Source organism: Diadema setosum, chromosome 9 (genome assembly GCF_964275005.1).
Source record: "Diadema setosum chromosome 9, eeDiaSeto1, whole genome shotgun sequence".
NCBI lineage: Eukaryota > Metazoa > Echinodermata > Echinoidea > Diadematoida > Diadematidae > Diadema > Diadema setosum.
The window spans coordinates 36,157,969-36,183,070 of NC_092693.1; the positions used below are offsets into that span (position 1 = coordinate 36,157,969).

General features: G+C 36.8%; 2 protein-coding genes across 2 annotated transcripts in view; both read right to left on the bottom strand.

The window, feature by feature from the left end:
* Window positions 1–13,068, bottom strand: part of LOC140233151 (cleavage and polyadenylation specificity factor subunit 1-like) — a 43,376-nt gene extending 30,308 nt beyond the window's left edge. Inside the window, exons 1-15 of the mRNA XM_072313268.1 lie at window positions 12,962–13,068; window positions 12,204–12,297; window positions 11,545–11,632; window positions 9,852–9,951; window positions 7,950–7,978; window positions 7,519–7,570; window positions 7,012–7,109; window positions 5,950–6,024; window positions 5,147–5,227; window positions 4,439–4,519; window positions 3,870–3,965; window positions 3,009–3,150; window positions 2,209–2,384; window positions 1,631–1,767; window positions 1,068–1,154 (exon numbers count right to left, since the gene is read on the bottom strand). Of these exons, the coding sequence (XP_072169369.1) occupies window positions 1,068–1,154; window positions 1,631–1,767; window positions 2,209–2,384; window positions 3,009–3,150; window positions 3,870–3,965; window positions 4,439–4,519; window positions 5,147–5,227; window positions 5,950–6,024; window positions 7,012–7,109; window positions 7,519–7,570; window positions 7,950–7,978; window positions 9,852–9,951; window positions 11,545–11,632; window positions 12,204–12,297; window positions 12,962–13,058 (1,433 nt within the window). The 5' untranslated portion in view covers window positions 13,059–13,068. The remainder of the gene's footprint in view (window positions 1–1,067; window positions 1,155–1,630; window positions 1,768–2,208; window positions 2,385–3,008; window positions 3,151–3,869; window positions 3,966–4,438; window positions 4,520–5,146; window positions 5,228–5,949; window positions 6,025–7,011; window positions 7,110–7,518; window positions 7,571–7,949; window positions 7,979–9,851; window positions 9,952–11,544; window positions 11,633–12,203; window positions 12,298–12,961) is intronic.
* Window positions 13,069–13,828: 760 nt separating this feature from the next.
* On the bottom strand, window positions 13,829–25,102 carry LOC140233355 (cleavage and polyadenylation specificity factor subunit 1-like). Its single transcript, XM_072313461.1, has 7 exons — window positions 25,012–25,102; window positions 24,215–24,411; window positions 23,570–23,700; window positions 17,809–17,889; window positions 17,029–17,177; window positions 14,756–14,905; window positions 13,829–13,994 (listed from the first exon to the last, which is right to left on the bottom strand). Exons 2-7 carry the CDS (start codon window positions 24,375–24,377, stop codon window positions 13,829–13,831), a joined length of 840 nt encoding a protein of 279 aa, XP_072169562.1. The 5' UTR covers window positions 24,378–24,411; window positions 25,012–25,102.

Sequence of the window (25,102 nt, forward strand, 5' to 3'; positions counted from 1 at the left end):
GAATGAAAACTGTTGGTCCCAAGGACTTCATTATCACAGTAGCCCCCTGTACACCTTTACTGAACATCAGATTTCCTCGATATCCCAAATGAGGTCTGACTGCACTATCCAACAGAATAGAAATTGTGTCTTTCCACAAGATTTGTAGCTTGCTAATGTCACATGAACAAACAAAAATACAAATAAATCTCTTTATTAACCTCTAAAATGTTCTATATCAAAACTCCCCAAAAAGTTTTGGAGAGTAGCAGTTTGTCACCTGTTTCGTTGATTGTCCGTATACACTTCAATCAAAAAAATGTTTAGTTTTGCTAAACTAAAGTTTATAAAGTATGTGCTTTGGGAAGATCACAACCGAGCAAACAAAATACAAACTGTAAAAAAAAAAATGGCGACAATATACAATTATGCTATTGGCTGCCCAACTGAATATGGGTAGATGGTACTACCTTTTGTAAGAAATACCATTTGGCAAGGTACAAACAAATGTTTCTCTAATGATTATTTGCATGCAACAGCAAAATACATAGGTGAATTTTGCCAGATCTTTCAAAACGAATACTACAACATCTCCTTTATGGCAAATCTACTTGTATGTCACAAGAAACTTTGCTACACCCAGTTTAATCATGAAATTTTGTTAAGAAATGCCTTTCTGGTGAGCTACAAGTACAATAAACAACTTCATCCGAATGACGTAGCTTGGGAAAAAAATACTATCAATACCATTCATGATTTTTCTTTTGATATCACTCTTTCATACAAATGGAACATTAAAATTTTAGACACTAACCCTTGCTATTAAATGTCTGAATCATATTGCAGGAGTTTGCTGAGCATAAACAATGGTCTACTCAAGTACAAATAAGTTGATGACATATTTTCTTTTTTTTTATATCTGTACAATGGACTATGCTATCACAAACAGGTTGTGTCAGAAGAAGAGGGAAATGTATCTGTATGTTTCTCTTTCACACCAATCTCAGTGATGTGATAACACAAACTTTAGGGCAGAGTAAAACTACCTAAACATTAAAGATGATTCATGCAAGCCTGAATCATGATACCTGGGCTTTTCTTCAACCTTGACAGCCGGTGAGAAGTTGACAGGTTCAGAAGATCCATACAGCAGCTCATCCTCATCATCAATTGTACTAGAAGACAATATATCAAATTATGACTAACAGGCACAAAAATACTACAGATAAATAGATATACAAAACAAGTTCATGTTTAGCACTGGCATTTAATGTTCTTGGAAGTCTCTGGTGGCTGTAAATTTGCACAGGTACAAATCCAAAATTAGTTCTGTCATTAGTTACATTAGCAGCAGAGGTCATTTAATAAATTTACAATGAACTTCTAGTATATTCTGATGCGTACATGCAAAGAGGAAAAGGCTGTGACTTATCAAACAAAACTTAATTCTCTGGAAAGCATCAACCCTCAGGGTTGGACATTGTTTGTATCTTACTTACTCATTGTAACTTACCCTGCTACTGAAACTATAAAAAAAAAAAATAATAAATAAAAATCTTCTGAAAACTGGGTTTGATTACTGTCACCATAGCAATGAATCTCAGGAATTATCACATTAACACTTCACTGGCATTTCCAGTATCATTGTTACCTTGTGTCCCGTATGCTTGGTTCTATCTTGGTTGCCTTCTCTGCCACCCCACTCTCTCCACCAGCAGCTGACTGACAGGCTGTTGTGAAGACTCCACTCTTGTCTTTGAAGGTGGCGAGCGTCAAAATCTTTGATTTCTGCAAAGAGAAACAACATTCTGATATTGACTTCCTCTTTAGAGCACACATGACACAGGCATCGAGTTCCACTCATTGAGCACATACAAAAAAAAATACTGTAAGACCAGAATCATTCACAGCACGAAACTTTCGTAAATTGAAGCCTACCAATAAAACAACAGCCTTAATTGCAGCATGAATCTTTCATGATTGCCACTAGCATTCAACACACTGTGTAGACAAACACTTAAGCGTGTATTCTACTTTCACGACTCTTGGCTCCTCTTGATAATTTTGATAGTTCCACGCATACAAAAATTTCTAGTTTTAGAGTAAACAAAGACGTTGGGCCACAATCCAATCATGTTTAAAAAAAAAAACAAACAAACAAACACAGGTATTAGTGCATATGTTCAAATTGCTCTCATCAGGAGGGACAGGGGAGCAGAGACCACCAACCTGGGGGAGTTGTGGCTTGGTTGTCTGCAGGCGATGCCCCATCCCCTGCTGGTCTGGCTTCAGTGTGAGGAGGACGAGGGCTCCCGTCTCCGTCAGCATCAGGAGGTAGGGGTCAGCCAGGGAGCAGTGGACGACCGGCGATCCAACGTCCAGGATGATGTGCTGCACCTGCTCCACTGCAAGAATCCATGGGATGAATACAAACTTGAATCTTCAAACACTTCTATCCCATTGCAACATTTTCTATCTCATTTGCATACATGTAGATGCAGGAGAGATCATCCCTCTGTTTTTGCGTTGTCCTACATCCACTATTTTCCTCTTCCCTGTCAAGGGAGTAGAAGACTTCTTCTTCTTCTAGGCCAGTCACTGTCTACCATTTCACTTCCTACATCCAAAGTACTGATCCTGATTTACCAGTGTCTTCCTCCAATGGATCCAGAATATATCAGTGAATCTTTAGTGAAGTATGTGCCCTCCCAATAATCTCAGATCAGCTCAGAAAGATCTTTAGATTGTCCTGTTACTCAGGCCAAGTTTTATGGAGAACAATCTGTTGCTCACACTGCCACTCTTCTCTGAAATTATACGCCATCTTATCTCAAGGACTCAGCCACAACTTCAAAGTTGAAAAATGTACTGAACATACACTTATTTCAAAGACATTCTAAACGAGACAATTGTATGTTTGCATTTACTAGTGTCTTGCTGTCTCTTTTATCTTTCGTCCTTAAAGCGCATTGAGAAGCAATCAATAGCAGTGACATCTGCTGTAGAAGCACTGTATTATCATCACCCACCTCCTTCCATGAGGCTGACGCTGCCACTCATGACCTGCACGATGTAGCGATCCTCGCCCATGTTGCCAGCAAAGATGGTGGGACCCTGGGTGCTGAAGCCACCAGCCGCCACCTCTGTGATCTCTTGCCCTGTCTGGAGGACCTGAATTTCACGAAAATCACAGATGTATCGACACACGCAGCACACAGTATGTACACCTACTTCTAAAGAACACATTAAAGCCACGATTCTTTTTGGAAGGTTTTTTCAAACACGAGACAAACTCCCTTCAAACAGATCAGAATAGCAAACTTGCAAATGAAAGGGAAAATTGTTAATTCATTAGAAATAATCTTAATAGTACGACTTCCGTCATAGGCTTTGAAACGGCAGCTGGTTTACAAGAGACCAATATCTTTTGCTGGATACTTGTAGCTTAAGTTCACATATCTTTCTCTTCCTTTGCACTTTTTTTTTTTCAACGGTAGTCAAATTTTGATGAAAGGAAAGAAGTAGCTCCTTGAAAGAGGAACTCACATAACCTACAGGGGTATTTCCCTTGAGGTCTCAATACTCATACACAGACCAAAAGAAAGCAGAATTTTCACTAATGCTCTACTTAACATGGAGGATTCTTGCTTGCTTCCAATCAAGAAGGTATGTTTCTCCATGGTTTAGAAAAGACCCTTATCTTACTTCTGGACGTCTGTAGTTTATGTTCACATTTCTTTTTCTTTTCCCAGCAGTAGTGAAATTATTACAACGGGAGAGAAGTGGCTTCTTGAAAGACACTCTCAAACCTGGATTGGTACTCTCCTTGAGGTCTCCAAAATCATGCAAAGACTGAAAGAAAGCAGAATTTTTGCTAATGCACTACTTACCATGGAGGATTCTTGTTTGCTGAGAATCAAGAAGGCATGTTTCTCCTTGGCATCTTGGGCTGCTTCCTTCTCTTCTGTGTCTTCTTCTGGTTGCTGCTTAATGATGATGATAGAAACAATAATGATCATAATACTAAGAATAATTACAGAATAAAAACAATAACAAGAATAAGAAAAACCATAACAAGAACACAGAGGTAAATACAAGAAGAAATATAACTGTCTTCAATACAAATTTCTAGTCCCTCTATCATGGTAAACATGTGTTTGTTCTTTAACTGGTTAATACCTCTAATGCTTGCCAAAGGCGTTCAAAATATGATGTACATTTCTCAAAGCATCCTAATATCATATTTTTCTTTCTCTCTTGTTCACTCATGTGGCAATACTGACTCCATGACTTTGAAAGTAGCACCCAGCGAATTAACTTCACAAAAGTTTTTTTTCTTTTTTTTTTTTGGTTTGGTAAAATGAACATATTACATGCAACACGTATAGACCACCATGGACAGTTGGTTTCCATGGATACAAGTACGAACAGAGTGAATATGTACAGAGGAGACACCAACCTGTTTGTTACTCTTGACCGTCCAGACGTCCAGACATCCGGGAAGCTGGAATGTGGTCACTACTTGGGGTCTCACAGTTCTCTGATATGGCAGGGGGAAGGCAAATTATCACAAAATTTCTCCAGTTATTGTAAAATATCATCAAGTTTATAGTTTAAAACATAAATCATTCTTATCATTTTATTTCTGTAGAGGGAGTTATCTTACATTTTCCTGTACAGATATTTTAGAAATTCATGAAGGGCAGTTGAACTGACATTTTCGTGACTGGTTAATCTCACGCCTTGTGGTCTTATTTTCATTATCATGATGATTGCAACACCAACAAAATAACACAAATGTTCAGAAGAAAGTGTGACTTCTCAAACCGTTTTGCTAAAGCAGTGCTTGAAACGAAAGAGCTAAAAATGCTAGTACTCAAGATGATGCTTGAGACCCCTTTTAGTAAAATAATGTACGACATTGGGGCTCTACTTCTAGTAGTCATTTGATATTGAAATGCTAGTGTAAAGGCCGGGGACACTGCATGCCAGGTAAATTTTTGTTTTCATATTTGTCAATATTTTTGCAATTGAGAGCCTATTTTTGAATTTCGAGAAAATAAAACCTCTGCAGAATTTGCAAAAATAAAACTTTCGCAGAAACAAAACCACCACAAAATTTCAGCATATACAGTAATGCACAAGACAAGAGAGACAATTAACTGACCTGAAGAACAGAGAGAGCACCATTCTTGCCATACCCTGACGTGGTGACCAGCTCCAGGTCAGGATCAATCTCTGTATGAAACTGTATTAATATTCAGAAATAATAGCAATATTTCAAATCAGCATTATATCCCATCAGTATATTTTTCTGAGATCCTTCCTAAAAACATTGCTCACTTTCAAGAGTTTTGCTTCAATTTCAAAATTTCTTCAACACTGACTTTCTATTCATCGAATAATGAAAACAGTATTTTTTTTTTAACTAATCCAACTCACTTTTGGTGGTCCCTGATAATCATTTTAATTTAAGAAACGATCAATGCCCTTCATCCTGAGTAGAATCCGGTCATGATTACTAGCATCTCTGCCTGATAAAGTAAAAGCTCTTGCTCCAGGGAGGGAGGCATATATTGCGCAACCAATCACTAATAACAGATAAGAGCATTGTGAACAATTTCAGAGAAGCATCACTTTATCAACATGAATGAACTTTCACTATTACACATTCCATGATGTTGTTGCATCCCAAGAAAGCACATAAGCATCACAGTGAAACTTTCTTTTTACATCCATTAATATTTTTTCTACTTTTCCAGCATTCACTTACAGCTCACCACTGTCAGAGCAGTTCTCTTTTTACACATGTACGCCTTCCGTTGTGTGAAAATATGTGAAAATTAAAAATTCCATGACTTTCTTTCATTTCCAATTTTGATGAAACTCCTTGCATTCTATTCATTTGGTTTCACTCTCTTCAGCAAAGAATGCTCGAGCACCAAACAGTATTGCACAATATATACTCACTTCCTCCGACAAAAATGCTGGCTCCCCCATAATCATGTTTCCACATGGCCCGATGTTGAGCAGACTGTCACAGATCTGAGTGTCAAAAAAAACAAACAAACAAACAAAAAACAAAAAAGAGAGAAAAAGTATTCATGAAATCAATTCATGTGAACAGAAACAAGTTGAACAAGGTAGATTCTTCACATGATGAGTTATTTGTGAGAAAAGAAGCAACCATTGCTCCTACATGCACTCTACAGTTTTATATTGAGGGATAAATCACATTTTAATCTTCAAGTTGTCCGCGAGATTTCACACATCGAATCAAAATCTTTTTTGCAAATGCTTAGCTTAGATTAAATAGAATTCTCCACCTTGTCATGTAATTTTCATTTGACTGGGAAACTGCAAGCAGACAGAGAAAAGGGAAAAATCACATCTCCTACTCTATGGCTGACAGATGGGGAAAAAAAAATGTTTTATTACCGACAATAAAGGGAAATTAAGTATCCTTTCTGACAACACAGCTAAATCTTACATAACGCCCTTCGCAGATCTAACCAAATATGTATGATTCTTTTTTTTCCAGTCATTGATGTCTCAAATCCGTCAGTGTGTGTATTACATGCCATTAGACCTTTCGAATGCCTAGAAGCATGACAGACACGAGTTTGGATACTCACTGATGACACTACAAGCTTCAGCAACATCAACAGAACTGTGTACCTATTAACCCTTTGCGTGCTTAGATTTCTAATTGGCACAGAAAACTCCACAGCTTTGTACACTCTGTCCAAAATCCTTGGTACAGACAGGATTAATAGCAGCAATCTGTCTATAAATGCCACCATATCTCTTTCCCTGAGAGATCAGGGGGGTGTTTCATCAACATTTGTCGGCGCTGACAATTTGAATCACCATAGTAACAGTCAGTGACCAGAGCATCTCAGCCAATCAAAACCAAGGATTTTGCTGAAATTGGTCAGCGCCGACAACATGAAAGCGTTGATGAAACACCCCCCAGAACAGACATTTCTGAACTAAAAAACACAGGTAGCCATCAAGAAGCTTTAGACTTACTTCAAATGAGTAGGAAGCTAGGTGGGTGCCAGTCTTTTGGATCTCCTTGCCATAGACCTCAAGCTCGTCCGCATCATCCAGAAATGCTGTATCCGATGCTGAAACATTAAAAACAAAACAAAATGCTAAATCTTCTCCCTCATTCCCTAAACTGATTGTGACAGAAGCACTGAATTAAGACTTTCAGTAATCTCCATGCCACATGTCACATCCTGTCTTCAAGTTTACTGATTGACTTACTTCACTGTCCACAATGGAAATTCTTCGTACAATTGCACATTGGATATTACAAAAAGCATACTGGTCTAAAATACATTCCAAGTACAAAATATATTACTTAAACTAGATATAAAACTAGAACTTATTGAAAAACAATACAACATACACCATAAGAATGTAATGCATTAAACAAACATTTACAACTAAACTTGAATAAGTAATACAAAGATATTTTGCAAAGACGTTTCTGAGATGTAATGATGAGACAGGATTTAGCTACTCTCTTACCCATCCAATCACTGGCATCGTCACTTCTCATCTTCTTACTCGGAGGTTCATCCTGTCAACAATACGGAGATTGACAGTTTGATGAGTCATGGCATATGCTGAAAAGAACACTCTTTACGATTATATTACAGAGACAAAATGCACAGAAAATAGCTGTGTGATTCATTTTGTTGTGAACTCATGATTTTTCTTAAAACAAAATGCTTACACACTTAGAAATACACCATGTTATTGAAAGAGAAAAATGCAACTGGTAATTTGTCAAATTGTCATTTCTGGGAAAAAAAAAAATGTCACTTACTGTTCATCAGTAGAATTCATTTTCATAAATCTCCTAAACATCACACAAGAAGATGAACAAAAAAAAAATCTCATTAGGCAGGGGTCTGATAACAAAGACTATCTGTGGCAATAAGAATTCACAGACTTACTGCTTTTTTGTCCCCCGACTTCACAGCATCTGTCAAAGAGAACATGTTGATATCTCAGTGTCTTGCAACAAATGCGGCAAACAAAGACAAATTCATGGCTTAAACAACTGGGCCTGGCTAAAGGGATAAATGCTTTCCATGGGAGATCGAAGAACAAGTTTTGAAGAATAGTTGGTGCTCTATCTGTGAATTACCACATCATGCTTTCTTACGGTTAAGTCACACTGTTAGGGATTTGTTACAAACAAGAAACAGAGTTTACAGACATAAACACATCAGATATTCATTCCAACCTATCAAGTAATATGTCACCCTCATTAAAAAACTAGAAATGTCGCTATGGCGACTGATGCCTCCGCCATAATGCATGATTCTCCCAATAGGTGTATAGTACAATGTCTTCACAATGTGTGATGACAGTTTCACATAAATGGCAAAATACTGAAATGACAGGTTTGTCAGAAATATCTTGAATGTTCACTTTCCTTGAACTGGGTTTGCTATAATTGTCTAAGAGTGCAGGTACACATATTTGGGGAATTGAGGATTTTTACTTGACTTCTGACCGTCCCTTTTATAAGTTTATGCATTGAGTAATTCTCAAGGTATGAAGAAAGAGTGTAAGTACAGTACAAAATAGGTGTTTTTTTTTTGCATTTAAACCTGGCCTTTGACCCTTAACCTTTGACCTTCTGGCTGGAAATTTCCCAGAGAATCTCCATTAGGTAATACATGTATATATTAAGTTTTAAAACTAATAATGCAAGCATTGCATAATATACTAGTATATGGGGGAAATAGTAAAATTTTGAGGAGTTGACCTTGACCTTTGACCCCTTGACTATTGACCCATGACCCCTAAGTTCCCTAGATAATCCCTGCCAGTCAGTACATGTGTATGTACCAAGTTCCATGAAAATACATTGAACCATTTGTGAGAAAAGTGAAATTGTAACATTTTCACCTAACCTTTGACCTTTTGACCTTTGACCTTATGACATGAAACTCTCTGGAGAATCTTTACACAGTAGTACATGTCTACACTAAGTTTCAAGAAAATACCTTCGGGCATTGCATAGATATGGGGAAAATAGCAACATTTTTAGCATTTGACCTTGACCTTTTGACCTTTGACCTCTTGCCAATGTCACTTAAATCTACTCAACTAATTGCCCCATCATACATCATCCTTGGACCAAGTTTGGTGAAAGCTGCTTCACCCAGTCTTGAGTTATCGCGCAAACAAATACAATTTCATGATTTGACCTTGACCTTTGACCTTTGACCTTTGGCCGATTTCCCCCCAAATCTAATCAAGTAATTGCCCCATCATACTATATACTTGGACCAAGTTTGGTAAAATTCCAGTCAATATTACTCAAGTTATCGCGTAAACGAATGCGGACGGACGTACGTACGGACGTACAGACGTACGGACGTACGGACGTACGGACGTACGTACGTACGGACGGACGGACGGACGGACGGACAACCCGAAAACATAATGCCTCCCGCACCACTTCGTGGCGGAGGCATAAGAATAAATAAACAAACAAACTTTTCACTGAAATTATATCTTGCCACACAGCTCAAAGTAGTTTTGTGACAGCAAAGTGTGTGAAACATGTTCGACTGAAACATGATTTGTTCTGACATTATTGATTGGTCGGTAAATACATATTTCCATGTTGTATGTGGCATTGCAACTTGGTATTAAAAAACTACAAATGCCCACCAGTTCTTATGAAATGTCCAAACTACTATCGAATATTCTCTCCTTTGGTCTGCTAAATACAGCAGACATACTTGTTCTTGTTGTTGTTCGTGTATACTTGTTCTTTCATTTCTATGACATCATTTACAACCAGAGATCATATGATACTGATGTGGTGAATGTCTTACCTGAAGAGCTGGTATCCGATACTTTCTCTGTGTATCTCAGCAACAGTGAGTTACCAAGACGTGAGCCTAAGAAGAGGTAACCATCTCCCACTGGGCATATCTGATGGATAGATATAAAGACAAAATAATCATATTGAACCATACCAATACATGAACACGATGCTAAAATCATGATCTGATGATAAAGACATAGGGTAAAACTCCCGCAAGATCCCGCAAAAAATCCTGCAAGAGAACGGCGTATTTCTCGATATTTAGCGCTTTTTAGGCTTCTTAACCCTAACTAGGCCGGGCTATTTAGGTAGATCATAGAGCCGGGGGGGGGGGCCTCCCAGGCCCCCCCTCCAGATCTCGGCCGTCGACCGCGCAATCGCGACGAAAATTGGCACACACATTGCCTATGATGTAATCTAAAGTACTACGAAGTTAGATTTTTGAAAAATTGTCATTTATGCTAAATTATGCTAATTTATGAATAATGATGCATGAAATCAGACAATTTGGTATAAATCACTAAATAAAGCCCGAAATGGGCACATTTTTTTGTGTAAATATTCTTTTTAGTGTCCTAAGCAAATATAAGAGAAAAAAATTGAGCTATCCAAAAAAATTTCTTAAGTATTTTATTGTTTTTTGAATTTCTTATGTATTTCTTTGTTTTTTCGACTTTATGTTTTTCATTGTTTTTTCGATGAAACTTGTCCGCGACATTGTTCTGAACGAGAAACTATGTTATTAGTTGATTTTAATCAATAAAACCCCAAAATAATCATGCTTTTATGAAATTTGACTATAAGCACAGTTTCCATTGAAATTGTACACAAATTCACGTTTTTGAGCAATTTTTGGTCTGACATGCATGTACATATTTATGCGAAACTTCGGAACCGTGCGCCCGGGCATCGCAAATTTGGTGTCAAAAGATGCGGGAGTCTCGACAGAAAAAAGTCATGAAACGCCGCGGCGATAGCTTTTCGCGTTAGCGATACATCGCGCGGAACGTCGAAGGGGGGGCCTCGGAGGCCCCCCCCCCCCCCGGCCTAGTTAGGGTTAAAACTCTTAAAACTGGGCTCAATCCGCGTGTGCTTTTGGAAAGTCGCGCCGATTCTGCACTTTTGACGGTGAAATTTTGGATTTTGGATGGATATTTGGAAAGGGATAAGGGAGTTTCCTGTTGTGAATGAGTGTGCAAGTATGTGAATTGATGTGATTTGCATGTGTTGTGACAGTAGAATTTACTGGCTGGTGATTAGTGATAAGTGACCGAATACCGGTAGGTGACCGAATACTGGTACTCTTACCCTACATCTGATGTTTAAAACTTCATTTTCAGTCATTCTTGGCACACCATTCCTGTCTACACCACCGCATGTCATTCTGGTCCCAAAGTCCAGATATCACTGAAATAACGTCTTTAATTGAGACTCATATTATCCACTTTTTGAGAATCAAACCTCATTCTTCCTGCAAACTCCAAGACATTCAGTGGTTACAATTATATTTCTAAAGATCTTGAAATGGATTGTCCTATGAAAAAATCACGAAGCCACTGCAACCACAAAGTCAGAATCATCTGGGAGAGTAACATTAGTGATTAACAACATAGGGGAATACCCTGGGTAAATGAAAATATATCACATAATCCATCATATCATTATTACTACTTCAGATACAAAGAATACCGACTACTTACACATGTTGTGAGGACACTGGCCGCTGCCTTGTCGAGATGAAATCCTCGAACACTTCTCATTCCATCCACCAACAGTGTCAGCACGTATCTGGCAAATCAACGATGGTAAGTCAAGGTAACGGTTCCTTTGTAAACTTGCTTAGCTATTCACATTTTCTAGTGTTGCTAAATATCATTCAACAAGCCAGTTAACATATTTTGCAATCTGCTGCGCATTTACTCCATGCCTTTGACACTGCTGCAGAATGCGATCAAACATTGCATATGCACACTCGTCATACCTTAAGTTAACTTTGGTTTTGCTGCACATATCATTGCATTTACTGAAAGCTGTAATTTGAAGTAAATGTCATTACAAAATCACACCATGGAAGAACTCTGACAACATTGACACAGCAAGTATTCAAATCATCCACTGTTTACTAACCACAGACTGTTTCTCATACAAAGGAGTAGAGACATTTTGCTTCCGCAGCTCAGCACAAAAAAAAACACTAAGTGGAGAACCACCATATGTTTAGAAACTTGATGCAATATGTATGACTGTATTATACAATGTCAACTGTGGGGGAAGGGGGTGGGACAAATGCTACACAATCCGGAAGAGGGGGAAGGGGGGGCAGGGTTTGGGTGGAGGGGAATCTGTGATTCAAACTCACATTTCACCATCCTTGAGAGACAACGCCAGTCTATCATAGGAGATGAACGTAGCCTGGGTGCAGTCTAGCGAGAGTTTGACTCCCTCTTGTGTTTCTGATGAAACATGAAAAACATGACAAAGAAAAGGAATATTATGATACTGTATACGCTATATATTTAGCGAGTGCAATTTTCGCGAATCGGGACTTCCCGACAATTTTGCAAGTGGTTAAATTCGCAAATGTGGTGTATGGTACTGAACAGAGAAATGTATGCGTGCACGTCACATTAATGTTGGGGTCAGAGTTGATATTTTCAAGTTTATAAATCGCCAATTGGGTACTATTCGCGAAATTTGCGAAAATAAAAATCTCACAAAATATTCAGCATATACAGTAATGCAAATATCTATTGAAGGCATATAGCAAAATAAGGAGTGTACATTTTTTTGAATAGCTGCTATATAAAGAATGGTCAGCGCTTGACCTGGAAAAAAAAATCTAGGCCATTATGAAGATGATTTACATCAATAAAGAGTACAGAACTCTAAAATATTTCAAAGATTAGAATAACATATCAAGGAGTTAAGAATTCTTTCTCCAGGAATCTGATATTGTTTACATTGTAGTCAAATAGGGTATAGATGATATCCTAGAAATGGCAACTTCATATCCTTTCATCCTCATTATTTATCGTACACTGCAAGACAAGTGTTAATATTTCCTGCTGTATTTCTCGGGAAAGAGATTTCCCTCCTACATTCAAAGCAGATTCTTACTTAGGGGGAAAGCTGAGCTCCAGTCTGTGAGAGAGTTGAGGGCCACGCCGTAGGGAGGGATGCTCTGGTTCAGGTACAGCAGTGAGTTTACTGCCATGATCAGAACTCCACCTGGAAGGATGCAGAAAATAAGAAGTATGAGATCACACTTTATATTTCTCCCGTATGTTTTTATTTTTGACATGCAAAGTAACCAGCACACAAATTTTATATATTGACAGCACAAAATGTTGACAGCACATTGACAGAACTGTGAGCTCATGACATGAAAGGTTATGTCCATGCTGATCATATCACAGCCTAAAATTTGTTCATTCCTTCATTTATTTCCATTTCAAAGAATAACACTTACAAAAATCAAAATACAATTGCCTTTGTACAATCTATACATTTTGAATGGAGGGATCATAAAAAGCACACAAGAGGCTTTGTTGGAAATGATCCCCTCCAAATAATCATTACATTTTAACTGAGCAATAATCAGATAAATCCAATGAATTGAGCCATAAAGAAGTGAATATCAATCAGGAGAGGGCCTTCTTTTCACCAAGTTGATCCTACAATTCTCCTTGTTCTCAAAGCGACACAGTTGAATGCCCTGTATGCATTACAATCACCTAAATGCCATCAAGACAAGAAGTATTTTCTTCTCTCATCAAATTGTTTGCATGTAGGGTCTTTTTTGTGTGACACTCTGGACCAAGTCAAACCTGACGAGGTGCAAACAACCATGCACCAACAGCATAACATCAATTATTAAACATCCATCATCACTTGCAGAGTGCAACTGGAACAAACATCACAGGACAAATAAGAATGCTAAATTTCTGGTACAGACTTTTTTGTTTTTGTTTTCAGTACTCCTTATCAAAGTGTGAAGACCAGAAACTGACCGATGGGCTTGGGCACAGGGTAGACCTGCTGGCAGTCGTAGGGAAGACTACTCTGGGACCAGATGATGGGGTGGACCTTCTGGGCCATGTTGAGGGACAGGGCCACAATGGCACAGGTGTCCTGTCGGACCGCAACACGCCTGTAGATCACATGACACACAGAACAAAGTTTATCCACTCCATGGTACGACACAATACAGGTTTAAAGGAATGCACTACTTTTATGTGGTTTTCCTCCAAAGTACAAGTTTGTCTGGATAAACTGTGCTTTTGTATACTGTCTTCTTTCGATTTTTTTTTCTCTTTTTATTTTTTTATGCAACCATAAAACAAACAAAACACACAATATAAACAATGTCTTCTTTCGAATTGACATTTTAACATGTGACCAAAGCATTATCATGTACCATTTTGTCTGACTTAAACACTTAAGGACTGACTTCTTAGATCTGTGCTGAAGGATTTTACATGTGTGAACAAATTCAGTTAAACCCTTTCAGCATGACTTACTTTAAAGACCACTGACATCTACTGCATCATCTTTGAATGCTTACTCTGGTCTCATTCATTGGAAGATTATTAAATGATTCTGCATTCTAAGGCATTTACTGACATATTCATACTTATGCCTACCATTATGTTGATGTTCCTACAAACAAGGTAACTTGCCCACAGATAGCCCACCATAAAACAGCAATACAACTAGTGTTCACATACATACAGTTTTCAATACAGACAGATTAATTCAACAGCTTGTTATGAGATCGCCAATGAGGAGAAAAATCTGTAATTTGAATGCATTTATTAACCATCCTGTCATAGATCAGGATGCTCAATTTGCTTGATCTTCAAAAATTACTGTAGAAGCAGAAGAATTGATATCTCCCATCGGCAAACTTACCCAGCCCATGTGCGCAGCGGTTCGTAGAGAATGAGCAGGGTCGGCTCGTAGTACCCATGGAGGAACTGGATGTCCAGGATATTGTTGATGGGTTCATCCATCTCATTCAGCTTGATGGTGTAGCTCGGCATCAGTGCTCCACGACGACTGCTGCAGATGTCATTTTAGGTATTTCAAAGATTATTTCGCACCTCATTCTGTAATTGCACATCTGTATTGCAAATACATCACTACTCTTGAACTCTCCATATTTTTGGCAAATCACAAATAAAACCTTCCTTCGATCCTTTCGCTTTCAAAGCAAGAAATTCCATCCCTCCTATTGATGACTCTAATCCTCAAGTGTAATTTCTTTTAAACAAGAAATGTCGCTATGGCGACTGATGCCTCCGCCATAATGCATGATTCTCCCAATAGGTGTATGGTACTTGTACAATGTCTTCACAATGTGTTATGACAGTTTCACAAAACTGACAAAATATTGAAATGACAGGTTTGTCAGAAATATCTTGAATGTTCGCTTTCCTTGAACTAGGTTTGCTATAATTGTCTAAGAGTGCAGGTACCTGTATTTGGGGAATTGAGAACTTTTACTTGACTTCTGACCTACCCTTTTATAAGTTTATGCATTGAGTAATTTTCAAGGTATGAATAAAGAGTGTAATTACAGTATAACATATATATATATATTTGCATTTAAACCTGACCTTTGACCCTTAACCTTTGACCTTCTGGCTGGAAATTTCTCAGAGAATCTCCATTAGGGAATACATGTATATATCAAGTTTTAGTTTTAAAAATAATAATGTAAGCATTGCATATACTAGTATATGAGGGAAATAGTAACATTTTGAGGAGTTGACCTTGACCTTTGACCCCCTGACTAGTGACCCATGACCCCTACATTCCCTAGAAAATCCCTGCCAGTCAGTACATGTGTATGTACCAAGTTCCATGAAGGTACATTGAACCATTTGCAAGAAAAGTGAAATTGTAACATATTCACCTAACCTTTGGCCTTTTGACCTTTGACCTTATGACATGAAACTCTCTCTGGAGAATCTTTATGCAGTAGTACATGTCTACAATAAATTTCAAGATAATACCTTCGGGCATTGCATGGATATGGGGGAAATAGCAATGTTTTTAGCATTTGACCTTGACCTTATGACCTTTGACCTCTTGCCAATGTCACTAAAATCTACTCAACTAATTGCCCCATCGTACATCATCCTTGGACCAAGTTTGGTGAAAGCTGCTTCATCCAGTTTAGAGTTATCACGTAAACAGATAAATTTTAGGATTTGACTTTGATCTTTGACCTTTGACCTCTGTCCAATTTCACTCAAAACCTAATCAAGTCATTGTCCCATCATTGATCATACATCATCCTCAGACAAATTTTGGTGAAATTTGCTGAATCCAGTCTTGAGTTATCGCATAAACAGATACAATTTAATGATTTGACCTTGACCTTTGACCTTTGACCTTTGGCCAATTTCACCCAAAATCTAATCAATTAATTGCCCCATCATACTTTATACTTGGACCAAGTTTGGTAAAATTCCAGTCAATATTACTCAAGTTATCGCGTAAACAAATGCGGATGGACGTACGGACGTACGTACGGACGGACGGACGGACGGACAACCCAAAAACATAATGCCTCCGGCACCACTTCGTGGCGGAGGCATAAAAAGAAACAACATTTCACTGCATCATGACCCTCTCTGTCAATATGCTACAAGAATTACATGCTGTTGCTCATTTACACATTTCCGATGAAAGGCAAATAATTCTGTCAGATTCTTTTAAGCTGAAGTGTGCATCATACAAATCAAATATGAAAACACCAAAACGTTACTGCCAAATAATCTAAATTCAATTCAACTTAAATAGACAAATAATTTTGTGAGATTCTTTTAATCTAAAATGTGCATCATACAAATCAAATATAGAAACACAAAAAAGATACTGCCATTTCACTTCGAACAAGTCATCGGTCAACCTTACTGTACTGTTTTCTGACTGTACATACTGCAAAACCAGAAACATTCTCGCCATTTTCTTCAACTTTTGCAAATTAGAGTTGACAGTCTTTTTCCCAGCATGACACTTTTGCAAACTGCCACTAGCATTCAATGCAATGTGTAGACACACACTTTGTATGCATTTTACTCTCACAAATCTTGACTTCCTGCAAAATTCTCAAAAGTTTCATGTAAGTTTCTGAAAATTTCTGGTTTTACAGTAAATCAGCTGGGTAGCCTCACCTTCCGAGGGACTTGTCGAGGTCCTCTATTAACCCATCTCTACGGAATGGAAGAACCACAAGCTTGTAGCCATAGGTCAACATGATGGCGCAGCGCTGGTCAGGATCCACTCTTACGTGGGGGTGGTGAATGTTGCGGAAAGACCCCTCCTGTGGTGGGATTACACAGCAAACAATTAGTGGTGGCCGCATGTGATTTTTTGAGCAGTAACAAATAATTATGGTATTGTCATTATCATCATCAACACAATAATCATTTTATATTACAATAATAATTTTGATCATCACTACCTGACTCATCACTACTACTGGTAGATAACCAATCAAAACAAGAACTATTAACTATAACCATTTTTATTATTACTACTAGACTAAAAATTTCGATGAGTGTCAAATCTATTAATGTGACAGACAATTGTCAATTTCCACAACTAGTGTATACTGTACAATTTCAAGCTACATTTATGCTCAATTTATTCTCATATCAAAGGAGTAAAATCTGAATACACAGAGAGCTTCATTATAAAGAAAAATGCTCAATCCTAAAGTTTCAGAAATTAGGGAGAGCAAAAAAAAAATAAATGAATAAAAAGAAATAAAATAAATAATCAATCACTCAACAATTACAAAAATTGTTCTTCCACAAGAAAGAAAAAAATTATATTTCTCGTGTGAAATCTATTAATGGGCTAAATGAAAGTTGTGGAAAATTAAAAGTGGTAGCAGACCAATTCCATCACACTATGCAGGCAAAACAAAACAGAGCAAATGAAATTGTTACCTTTGATTCGTCATCCTCAAAGTAATGCATGGACACAGTCTTGAGGTCATGCATACTGGGGTCGTACTCAACAATAGAGAGCTGCAATCAGAAAGATTAATTATATCAATCAACATTTCACTTTCAGATAAACAACGAAGGATATGGCCATTGTCATATGGATTCAAATCATTGATTATATGACAGGGAATCACTAAGAATAATCCTAATCTTTACAACAGGAAGTGTTGCATACGGCCTTTTTTACGATCAGTGGTGTAACTTTTGTACTCAGAGGGTCAAAATTTCAAACAAAATATTTTTTCATTATTCTGTTTGATTCCTGTTTGAAAGTATTCAAATTTATGAAAAAATAACATTTCAGACCTTAAAGCTGAAGAGTTATTGGTGTAATTTAAGGAAAACCCTGGCACCTGAAGTAAATTTAAGCAAAATTTTGTTTTCATGAATTGCACCATAATGACAAAACTCTGTAGTCAAACTTCACCATGCAAAGTTTATATGGTTAACAACAATATATAGTTTGTGAATCAAAACTAGTTGGGGGTTGAATATAAAGTGAATCTAAAAAAAAATACATGAGATTTACAAATTTTTGGTAAAAATACCAATTGACATGCAATTTTTAAGATTTTAACTATTTATTGGAGGGCAAGCCAGGTCAAACTCTATACTATAACAAGTCTTTAAGAAGGGCTACCTTCCTATGTAGGTTAAATGAAATTCCAATCATTTCTTTAAATCTTGGATTTTTCACACATGGATGTTTCGGAGGTGACAGTTAACATAATAGAATGTTTCGGAGGTGACATTGATATTAACACTCAGTTTTTTTGAGAATAAGTGACAATAACACAAAACTTCTTCTTTTTATCAATGTTTTTGATAATTATAACTCGAACACAAGAAATTAACTCCTGTTTCAAGCAGATAAACCACACAGAACAAGTGTTTTTTTACACTTCATTAATTAGCATGGGCACCGGTAGTTTGCCTTCCATTTGGACGAAGGTTGTAAGCAAAATATTGTAATCTGAAGAAACATGGCATTCCATTTTCTACCTTAAATTGAGATGAGGGTGTGAGATCATTTTAGTAATGTTTCTTTGCTCTCAGAACATTTTATTCCACAACACCAGGGAAGAATCACTTCGTTTCGGAGGTGACATTCAATGTTAACATTGTGTTGAAATATTCATTTACAGTAAGAATATGACGGACATATTTAAAGCTAGATATTGTAACCTGAAGAAACATGGCATTCCATTTTCTACCTTAAATTGAAATGAGTGTGTAAGATCATTTTAGTAATGTTTCTTTGCTCTCAGAACATTTTATTCCACAACACCAGGGAAGAATAACTTTGTTTCGGAAGTGACATTCAATGTTAACATTGTGTTCAAGTATTCATATAGTATGTCCCCCCCCCCCCCCAAAAAAAAAAAAAAAAAAAAAAAAAATTACAATTAGACTTTTGCATTGATAGCACCCAATATGGTTAAATCAGCTACAATCTACTTTGGGGTCTTAAATTATAACATCTTAGCTCTATTTTGCAGAAAGCCCCAGTCAATTTGGTTAAGTGGTCTCAAAGAAATGTGGATTGTTATAAAGGATGTCAAGAGTCTGATTCTTCCAAGTTAAGCACTTGGATGCTCTTGGAACTGCATATTAATGTGTAAACACAATATACAGAACTTGGAGGGAAGAGATTCCTGACATGCTCTACAAAAATCCTCATTTGTCTTTGACCTCTGAAGCAAATTGAATGGGGTTTTCTGTATTAAAGGTGTGGGCAATGAGTTATAGTTTCAATCCCTCAAATTGTATTTTAGATTGATTCACTATCTTTAAAGTTATCGTTGCGGAGGGTACCATTGTAATTTTTTGGTGGGGACATAGGTTATGAATGCCAAAAGCAAAAATTCTTATTTAACTAGTTTTTGTTTGCACATAGTATTATAAATAGATTAATTCAAGGATGTTCATGAATTCTTCATCATTCTTGATAGCCACCATACAAATGTTATAATACTGGTGAAAGGTGTTTGGTTCATCTGGGATAAATTTTCTATATACCAGATTCATTTAAACTGTTGACATTACTAAAATATATTTTATGTATCTTTCTGAATTGCTTGAAAATTAACAGCAAATCATATATATTAGTCACTTTTGAGATTAAAAAGTATAAGATAAGAAAAAATCATTTTATTGTTTTGGAGGTGACACAACACAGAGACAACCCAACTTCTCAGGTGTTAGCTAATACAATTGTGAACATTCATGTCTTTCCTCATGGCTTTAATTTTCAAATATAAGCTCTTTCTTTCAGTTCTTACTTCTTATTTTGTTTAGTTATTTTCTTTCATGATAGTGGATACCAGCTCATATTTTGTTTTAGATTGTAATTCATACTAATCTTTACAAATTTTTACAGTTTGGTTAAGACAACAGTTTGTGTTTCCCAGCTGAAAAGAGCAGCATAATGCGTTTGTGTGAACTTATGGGGAAAATTTTTTTTTAGTTCAGTAATTTTACCCATCAACTTCACAGAAGGTCCCGGACACAAACTGGTCTCAAATAACCCTATAAGGGACCGAAAAAGGACAAGTTCACCTCAATAGACACGAGAGTTGAGTAAATACAGCAATATTAGTAAAACACATCGGTGAGAGTTTGAGGAAAATAAGGCAATCCGTTCCAGAGTTATGAATTTTTGAAGTTTCTGCTCAGTCAAAGCTGAATGAGAAGACTTCTATAGCTTGTGATGTCACACATGTACAAGGATATAGAGAAAGTATCAAGAAAATTCAACATATTTTCACTTTTCTTGCATAATAAAAGAACACTTGACTTCTCTCTTTTGGAAGGCAGGGTGAATGATATTGCCCTAACATACATCAGTAGCAAGTTGAAGAAATGTGCACTTTTTTCAAAAAGTAAAGTTTTGTGAAATTCACTTATATTTTCTTTTTATCGTTGTATGCATGTGACATCATACATTGTCGTAGTCATCTCATCCAGCAGTGATTGCATCGATATTCAAAAAAGACCATAACTTTTGAATGGATTGTCCAATTTCCCAAACTTTCAATGATGTGTTCTACTAATGTTGTTGCATTCACTCAATCCACATGTATATGAAGGTGGACTTGTCCTTTAAGAAACCATTTTCTTTTCCTTGAAATTCCAGTACTTAAAGCCAAATTCTAAGATAAAACATAATAACAAAACAAGGTAAACATGTCATCAAAATTATATTGAGATAGAACTACAAATCTTGTTTTTGGATCTTTCCCTTGCCAGTCCTGGGGACTTGTTCCTCTGTTCACTTTAGTTGTCAGATAACTTCAATAATATTTAAAAATACAATGTCATAAACAGTTGGTTCAACTTGGAAAATGTAATAATTATTGTCATATTTAAAAAAAAAATCACATAATTTTGTTTATGATTACCACGTTGTACATGGAAAAACAACAACTAAGAATTCAAGAACAAGTTGTGCACCAGCTATAGGCATGTGGCCCTTTTGTGGAGTTTGATTATTTTATGATTTTTTTAAGATTGTGGACTAGGGCATGCATGAACTGCCACATGTATCACTTTGGTATCAAGGGAATTCTGGTGAGCTAGGTATACAAAAGTCACTTCTACTGTGATGATTTTGTAGATATTAAATGTATTTGAAAATGTTAATAGATAGTGAAAAGGAACTGAAGTCTTGCCTTTCACTATCACATAACAATATGGTGTTAACAAACAATGTCACCTCCGAAACACAAGACAAAGCAACCTACATGGAAAGCTGTGATTGGTAAATCTTCACAACTAAATTGCTTAAATTGGAAATCAAGTTTCTAAGATGAAAGCATCTATATGTTTACTTAACTAAAGCAGGAGAATTGATCTTGATTACAATATTATATATACAACAGATGGGTGTATTTTGTACATTCTCTTTGTTAAAAAAGTGAAAAAATGTAAATTTGCACTAAAACGTACAGTATAGTAATAAAAATAAGAGTGAGAGTGTGTTAGTTGATTTCTCCACTTTGAGACTTATGTTACTAAAATAAATGAAACCATTGGTGTACATGATATGGTTTCTCTTCAATATAAATGAGCAAAAACTCTTGTTAACAGTGTTTTGTCACCTCCGAAACAGTAATTCTTAGTTTTTATCAGATCTTTTATTAATCTCTAGAAAATTTTCACTTCCTGTTGCCATACTACAATTTTCATCCAAAAGAGATTCCTGTCAATTGGACAGAATCAAACAAAATTGCTTTGTCTTCGAGAAATTATCAAATATAATACGCTTGTTGTTTCGGAGGTGACGATTGTTTCGGAGGTGACAAGTGTTAACGGAAAATTGTAAATTGCTCCGAAATGAAAACAACAGGCTATATTTCTACTACCTTCCTTCTGAGATAATGTGAGGGGATATGTTACATTTTTGTAAATGTAATGTATAACTGATGTCAAGAATAAAAAAATCAAATACATAAATCTGTTGTCTCGGAGGTGACAGAAAAGTTAACGGAAAAGTTGCATAAATTTATAAACACTCACCAAAAAATGATAAGCTATTTGAATCAAATAATCTTTGGATCGAAGTTAAGTCAGACTGATTACTATTCTGTTTTGATGGAAATTAGCAAAGTTGAATTTTATAATTGTGAGCAAGAACTAACTCAAAAGAGGGGTTAACTGTTAACGGAAAATGTCACCTCCGAAACATAAAGTTTGGACAATTTCAGTCTTTAAAGAAGACAAAGCAGAACCTGGTAAACATAATAGTTCTTAAGTTTGGATACCTGTCTATCACCACAACAACAAAAATAAAGAAAAGGAATAAACAATTTAATATGCTAGGTCTGACAAAAAAACCATGTCAGAGTGCATACACCAAAAGTGTTGGATTTCAAGCATGTAAATGCATGCCACATCTGAAAGAAAAAGAGAGGAAAGTTCATTAAGGTACCCAAGGTAAACACTGTGGGTGGTAAGTTTATGAGAAAAAATAATGCATATCTGTCTGTGTATAAGAAAGTTATACACCAATTAGTGCCAAAACCGTGTTTTACACCACTGATTGTAAAAATGGCCATACATATTTATTCATTTGTCACATATACATAAGCCATATATATAAAATCTTTACAGGTATGACAACCCAAATACATGTATATACTGTTCCTAAGATATTTGGGATATTTTTACTTTTATTTTTATAAAACTTTTCTAGATCAAGTGTCATCTGTTTTTTTTTTTTTTTTCTCCTCCCATTCCACTCAGTAATGGCAAATCTCCACAAGTTTTACAAAGGTCTGATTCATCCTACCTTTCCTCTTTACATTTTCCTCTTCAAAGTTCAAAAATTTACAAGCAGAAAACAGTTTATTGCTATAGATAATGGTTAATGATATCATAAACTACATCAAAAAATGCAAGTTTATAACTGTTTTTTTCTGAAGTCAATTCATCACTATTAGTAATACATCAAGCTCTGTTGCACTTGCACTGCTTTTCATCAAAACTGTATATATGCCATATATTTTGTGAGGTTTTACGTGTATATTGTTTAAGTAAATTTCGTAGGTTGGTTGCTATTCGCAAATTTGACAAGCAAAAAAATAAGACTCGCTAGATATATGGTGTTTTACGATTTATAAAGTTGATGATTTCTGATAAGGCCTGGACTAGGTAAGGAGATGTGTACATGGGGGGGGGGGGGGGGGGTGTGACCTTTTACCTTAGCATTCATAAAGCTGAGCAGGAGTGCATCTCTTCCTGAGCCCGTCACCTGGGCAGTCTTCATGGACATCACCTGCCCATAGAGGCGGAAGGAGGCGGCTTGCTCCAGCTTCTGCTTGGGCTTTGAATCTGGGAAGTGGGAGAAATACAATCAAGCCTCATTGCTCTCTGCATTCCTTTAAAAACTTGCACAACTCTTCAAGTAAGATAGATCACCTACTTTGTCTTTTTACATTCAACAATCAAAACATTACCCAAAAACTATTATGATTCCTATTATTGTTTTGTCAAACTTGACCTCACTGGGTGGTCACAGAAATCGGGATTAACCTCATTCTGGAGACTTAGCATATCCTCATACCATAAAGACAACATTTCCAAATGAGAAAAACAAAACAAAACAAAACAAAACAAATTTGGTGAACGTTTGTGCGAAGCTCAATTGAAGACTTTATAATGCAATGGCATCCTCACTACTCCTAATCTGCATTTTCAAGGTTGCTAGTAATATAACTGCTTCATGAAACACATGAAATTTTAATATCACCTATTTTAGGTCTGATGTTTGATTTCATTTTTATATTGCAGTCTACTTTAGAAAAGTGTGAGAGTGCTATCAAGGATGAACTGCCCTAGGCCCTACCTTTGTCTGCTGGTTTGTTGGAGTCAACGGTAATCATAGAATAGACAGTCAGCTCAGAGCCCTTAGCGACGACAAGATTCTGCTGGTCCTGGGTGAAAAAGTGGCAGTAGATGCAGTGCTCCACCCCGGTAGGAGGGTGCACCTCTCTATGAAAGGCGTACATCTTGGTGGATCACGTCTCCAAACCCACTTAGCCGCTAGAGTAGACAGTGATAGACACAACCATGAAACATCATAAATCATACTTGAACAATCAAGCCACATTATCTATGCACAAAAAGACAACCTTGCTTAGATACTGAAATACAAATGAAGAAAGATCACCCTTACATCTTTGAATTAAGAGAGGGCTTCTTTGCCCAGTTTGGACACAATATCCGATGCGATGCCGATGGACTCTCTTTTCTCTGGACTCTGCTGGTAAATTTTAAATCCAGTCCAACTTAGAAATGAGGTGGGACTTTCATGTTGTGATAAAAGAAGTAGGCCTTTCTCTCTTAACTGTTTTATACTCACTTATAGCTCTTCTGTGCTAGTTGTGCAGTGCATATACTGGACAAGTAGAAATCTAAGTCATACAAGTGGACCTAGGCCTACCCTACTTTACGCTATGCGCATTTCAGTGTCCTCCACACGCGAACATGTACATCTGGGACTGTAGTCGTGGTAGTGTTTGTATGCCGGTGTCAGTCGAGACACTAACTAGAAAGCGTAGTGCCGGGGTCAAGCTAACTCAAAGGTATACATCGTAATATCCCCAGTGATAATCATAATATGAAAACTACAACAAAAATTACCTCATTCACTGGAAACAGCCCTGGTACAGCGTAAAATGCGGTTATGCGTAGCCTTCTCTCTCCCACAACACAGCGAAAAGGTCTGTCGGAC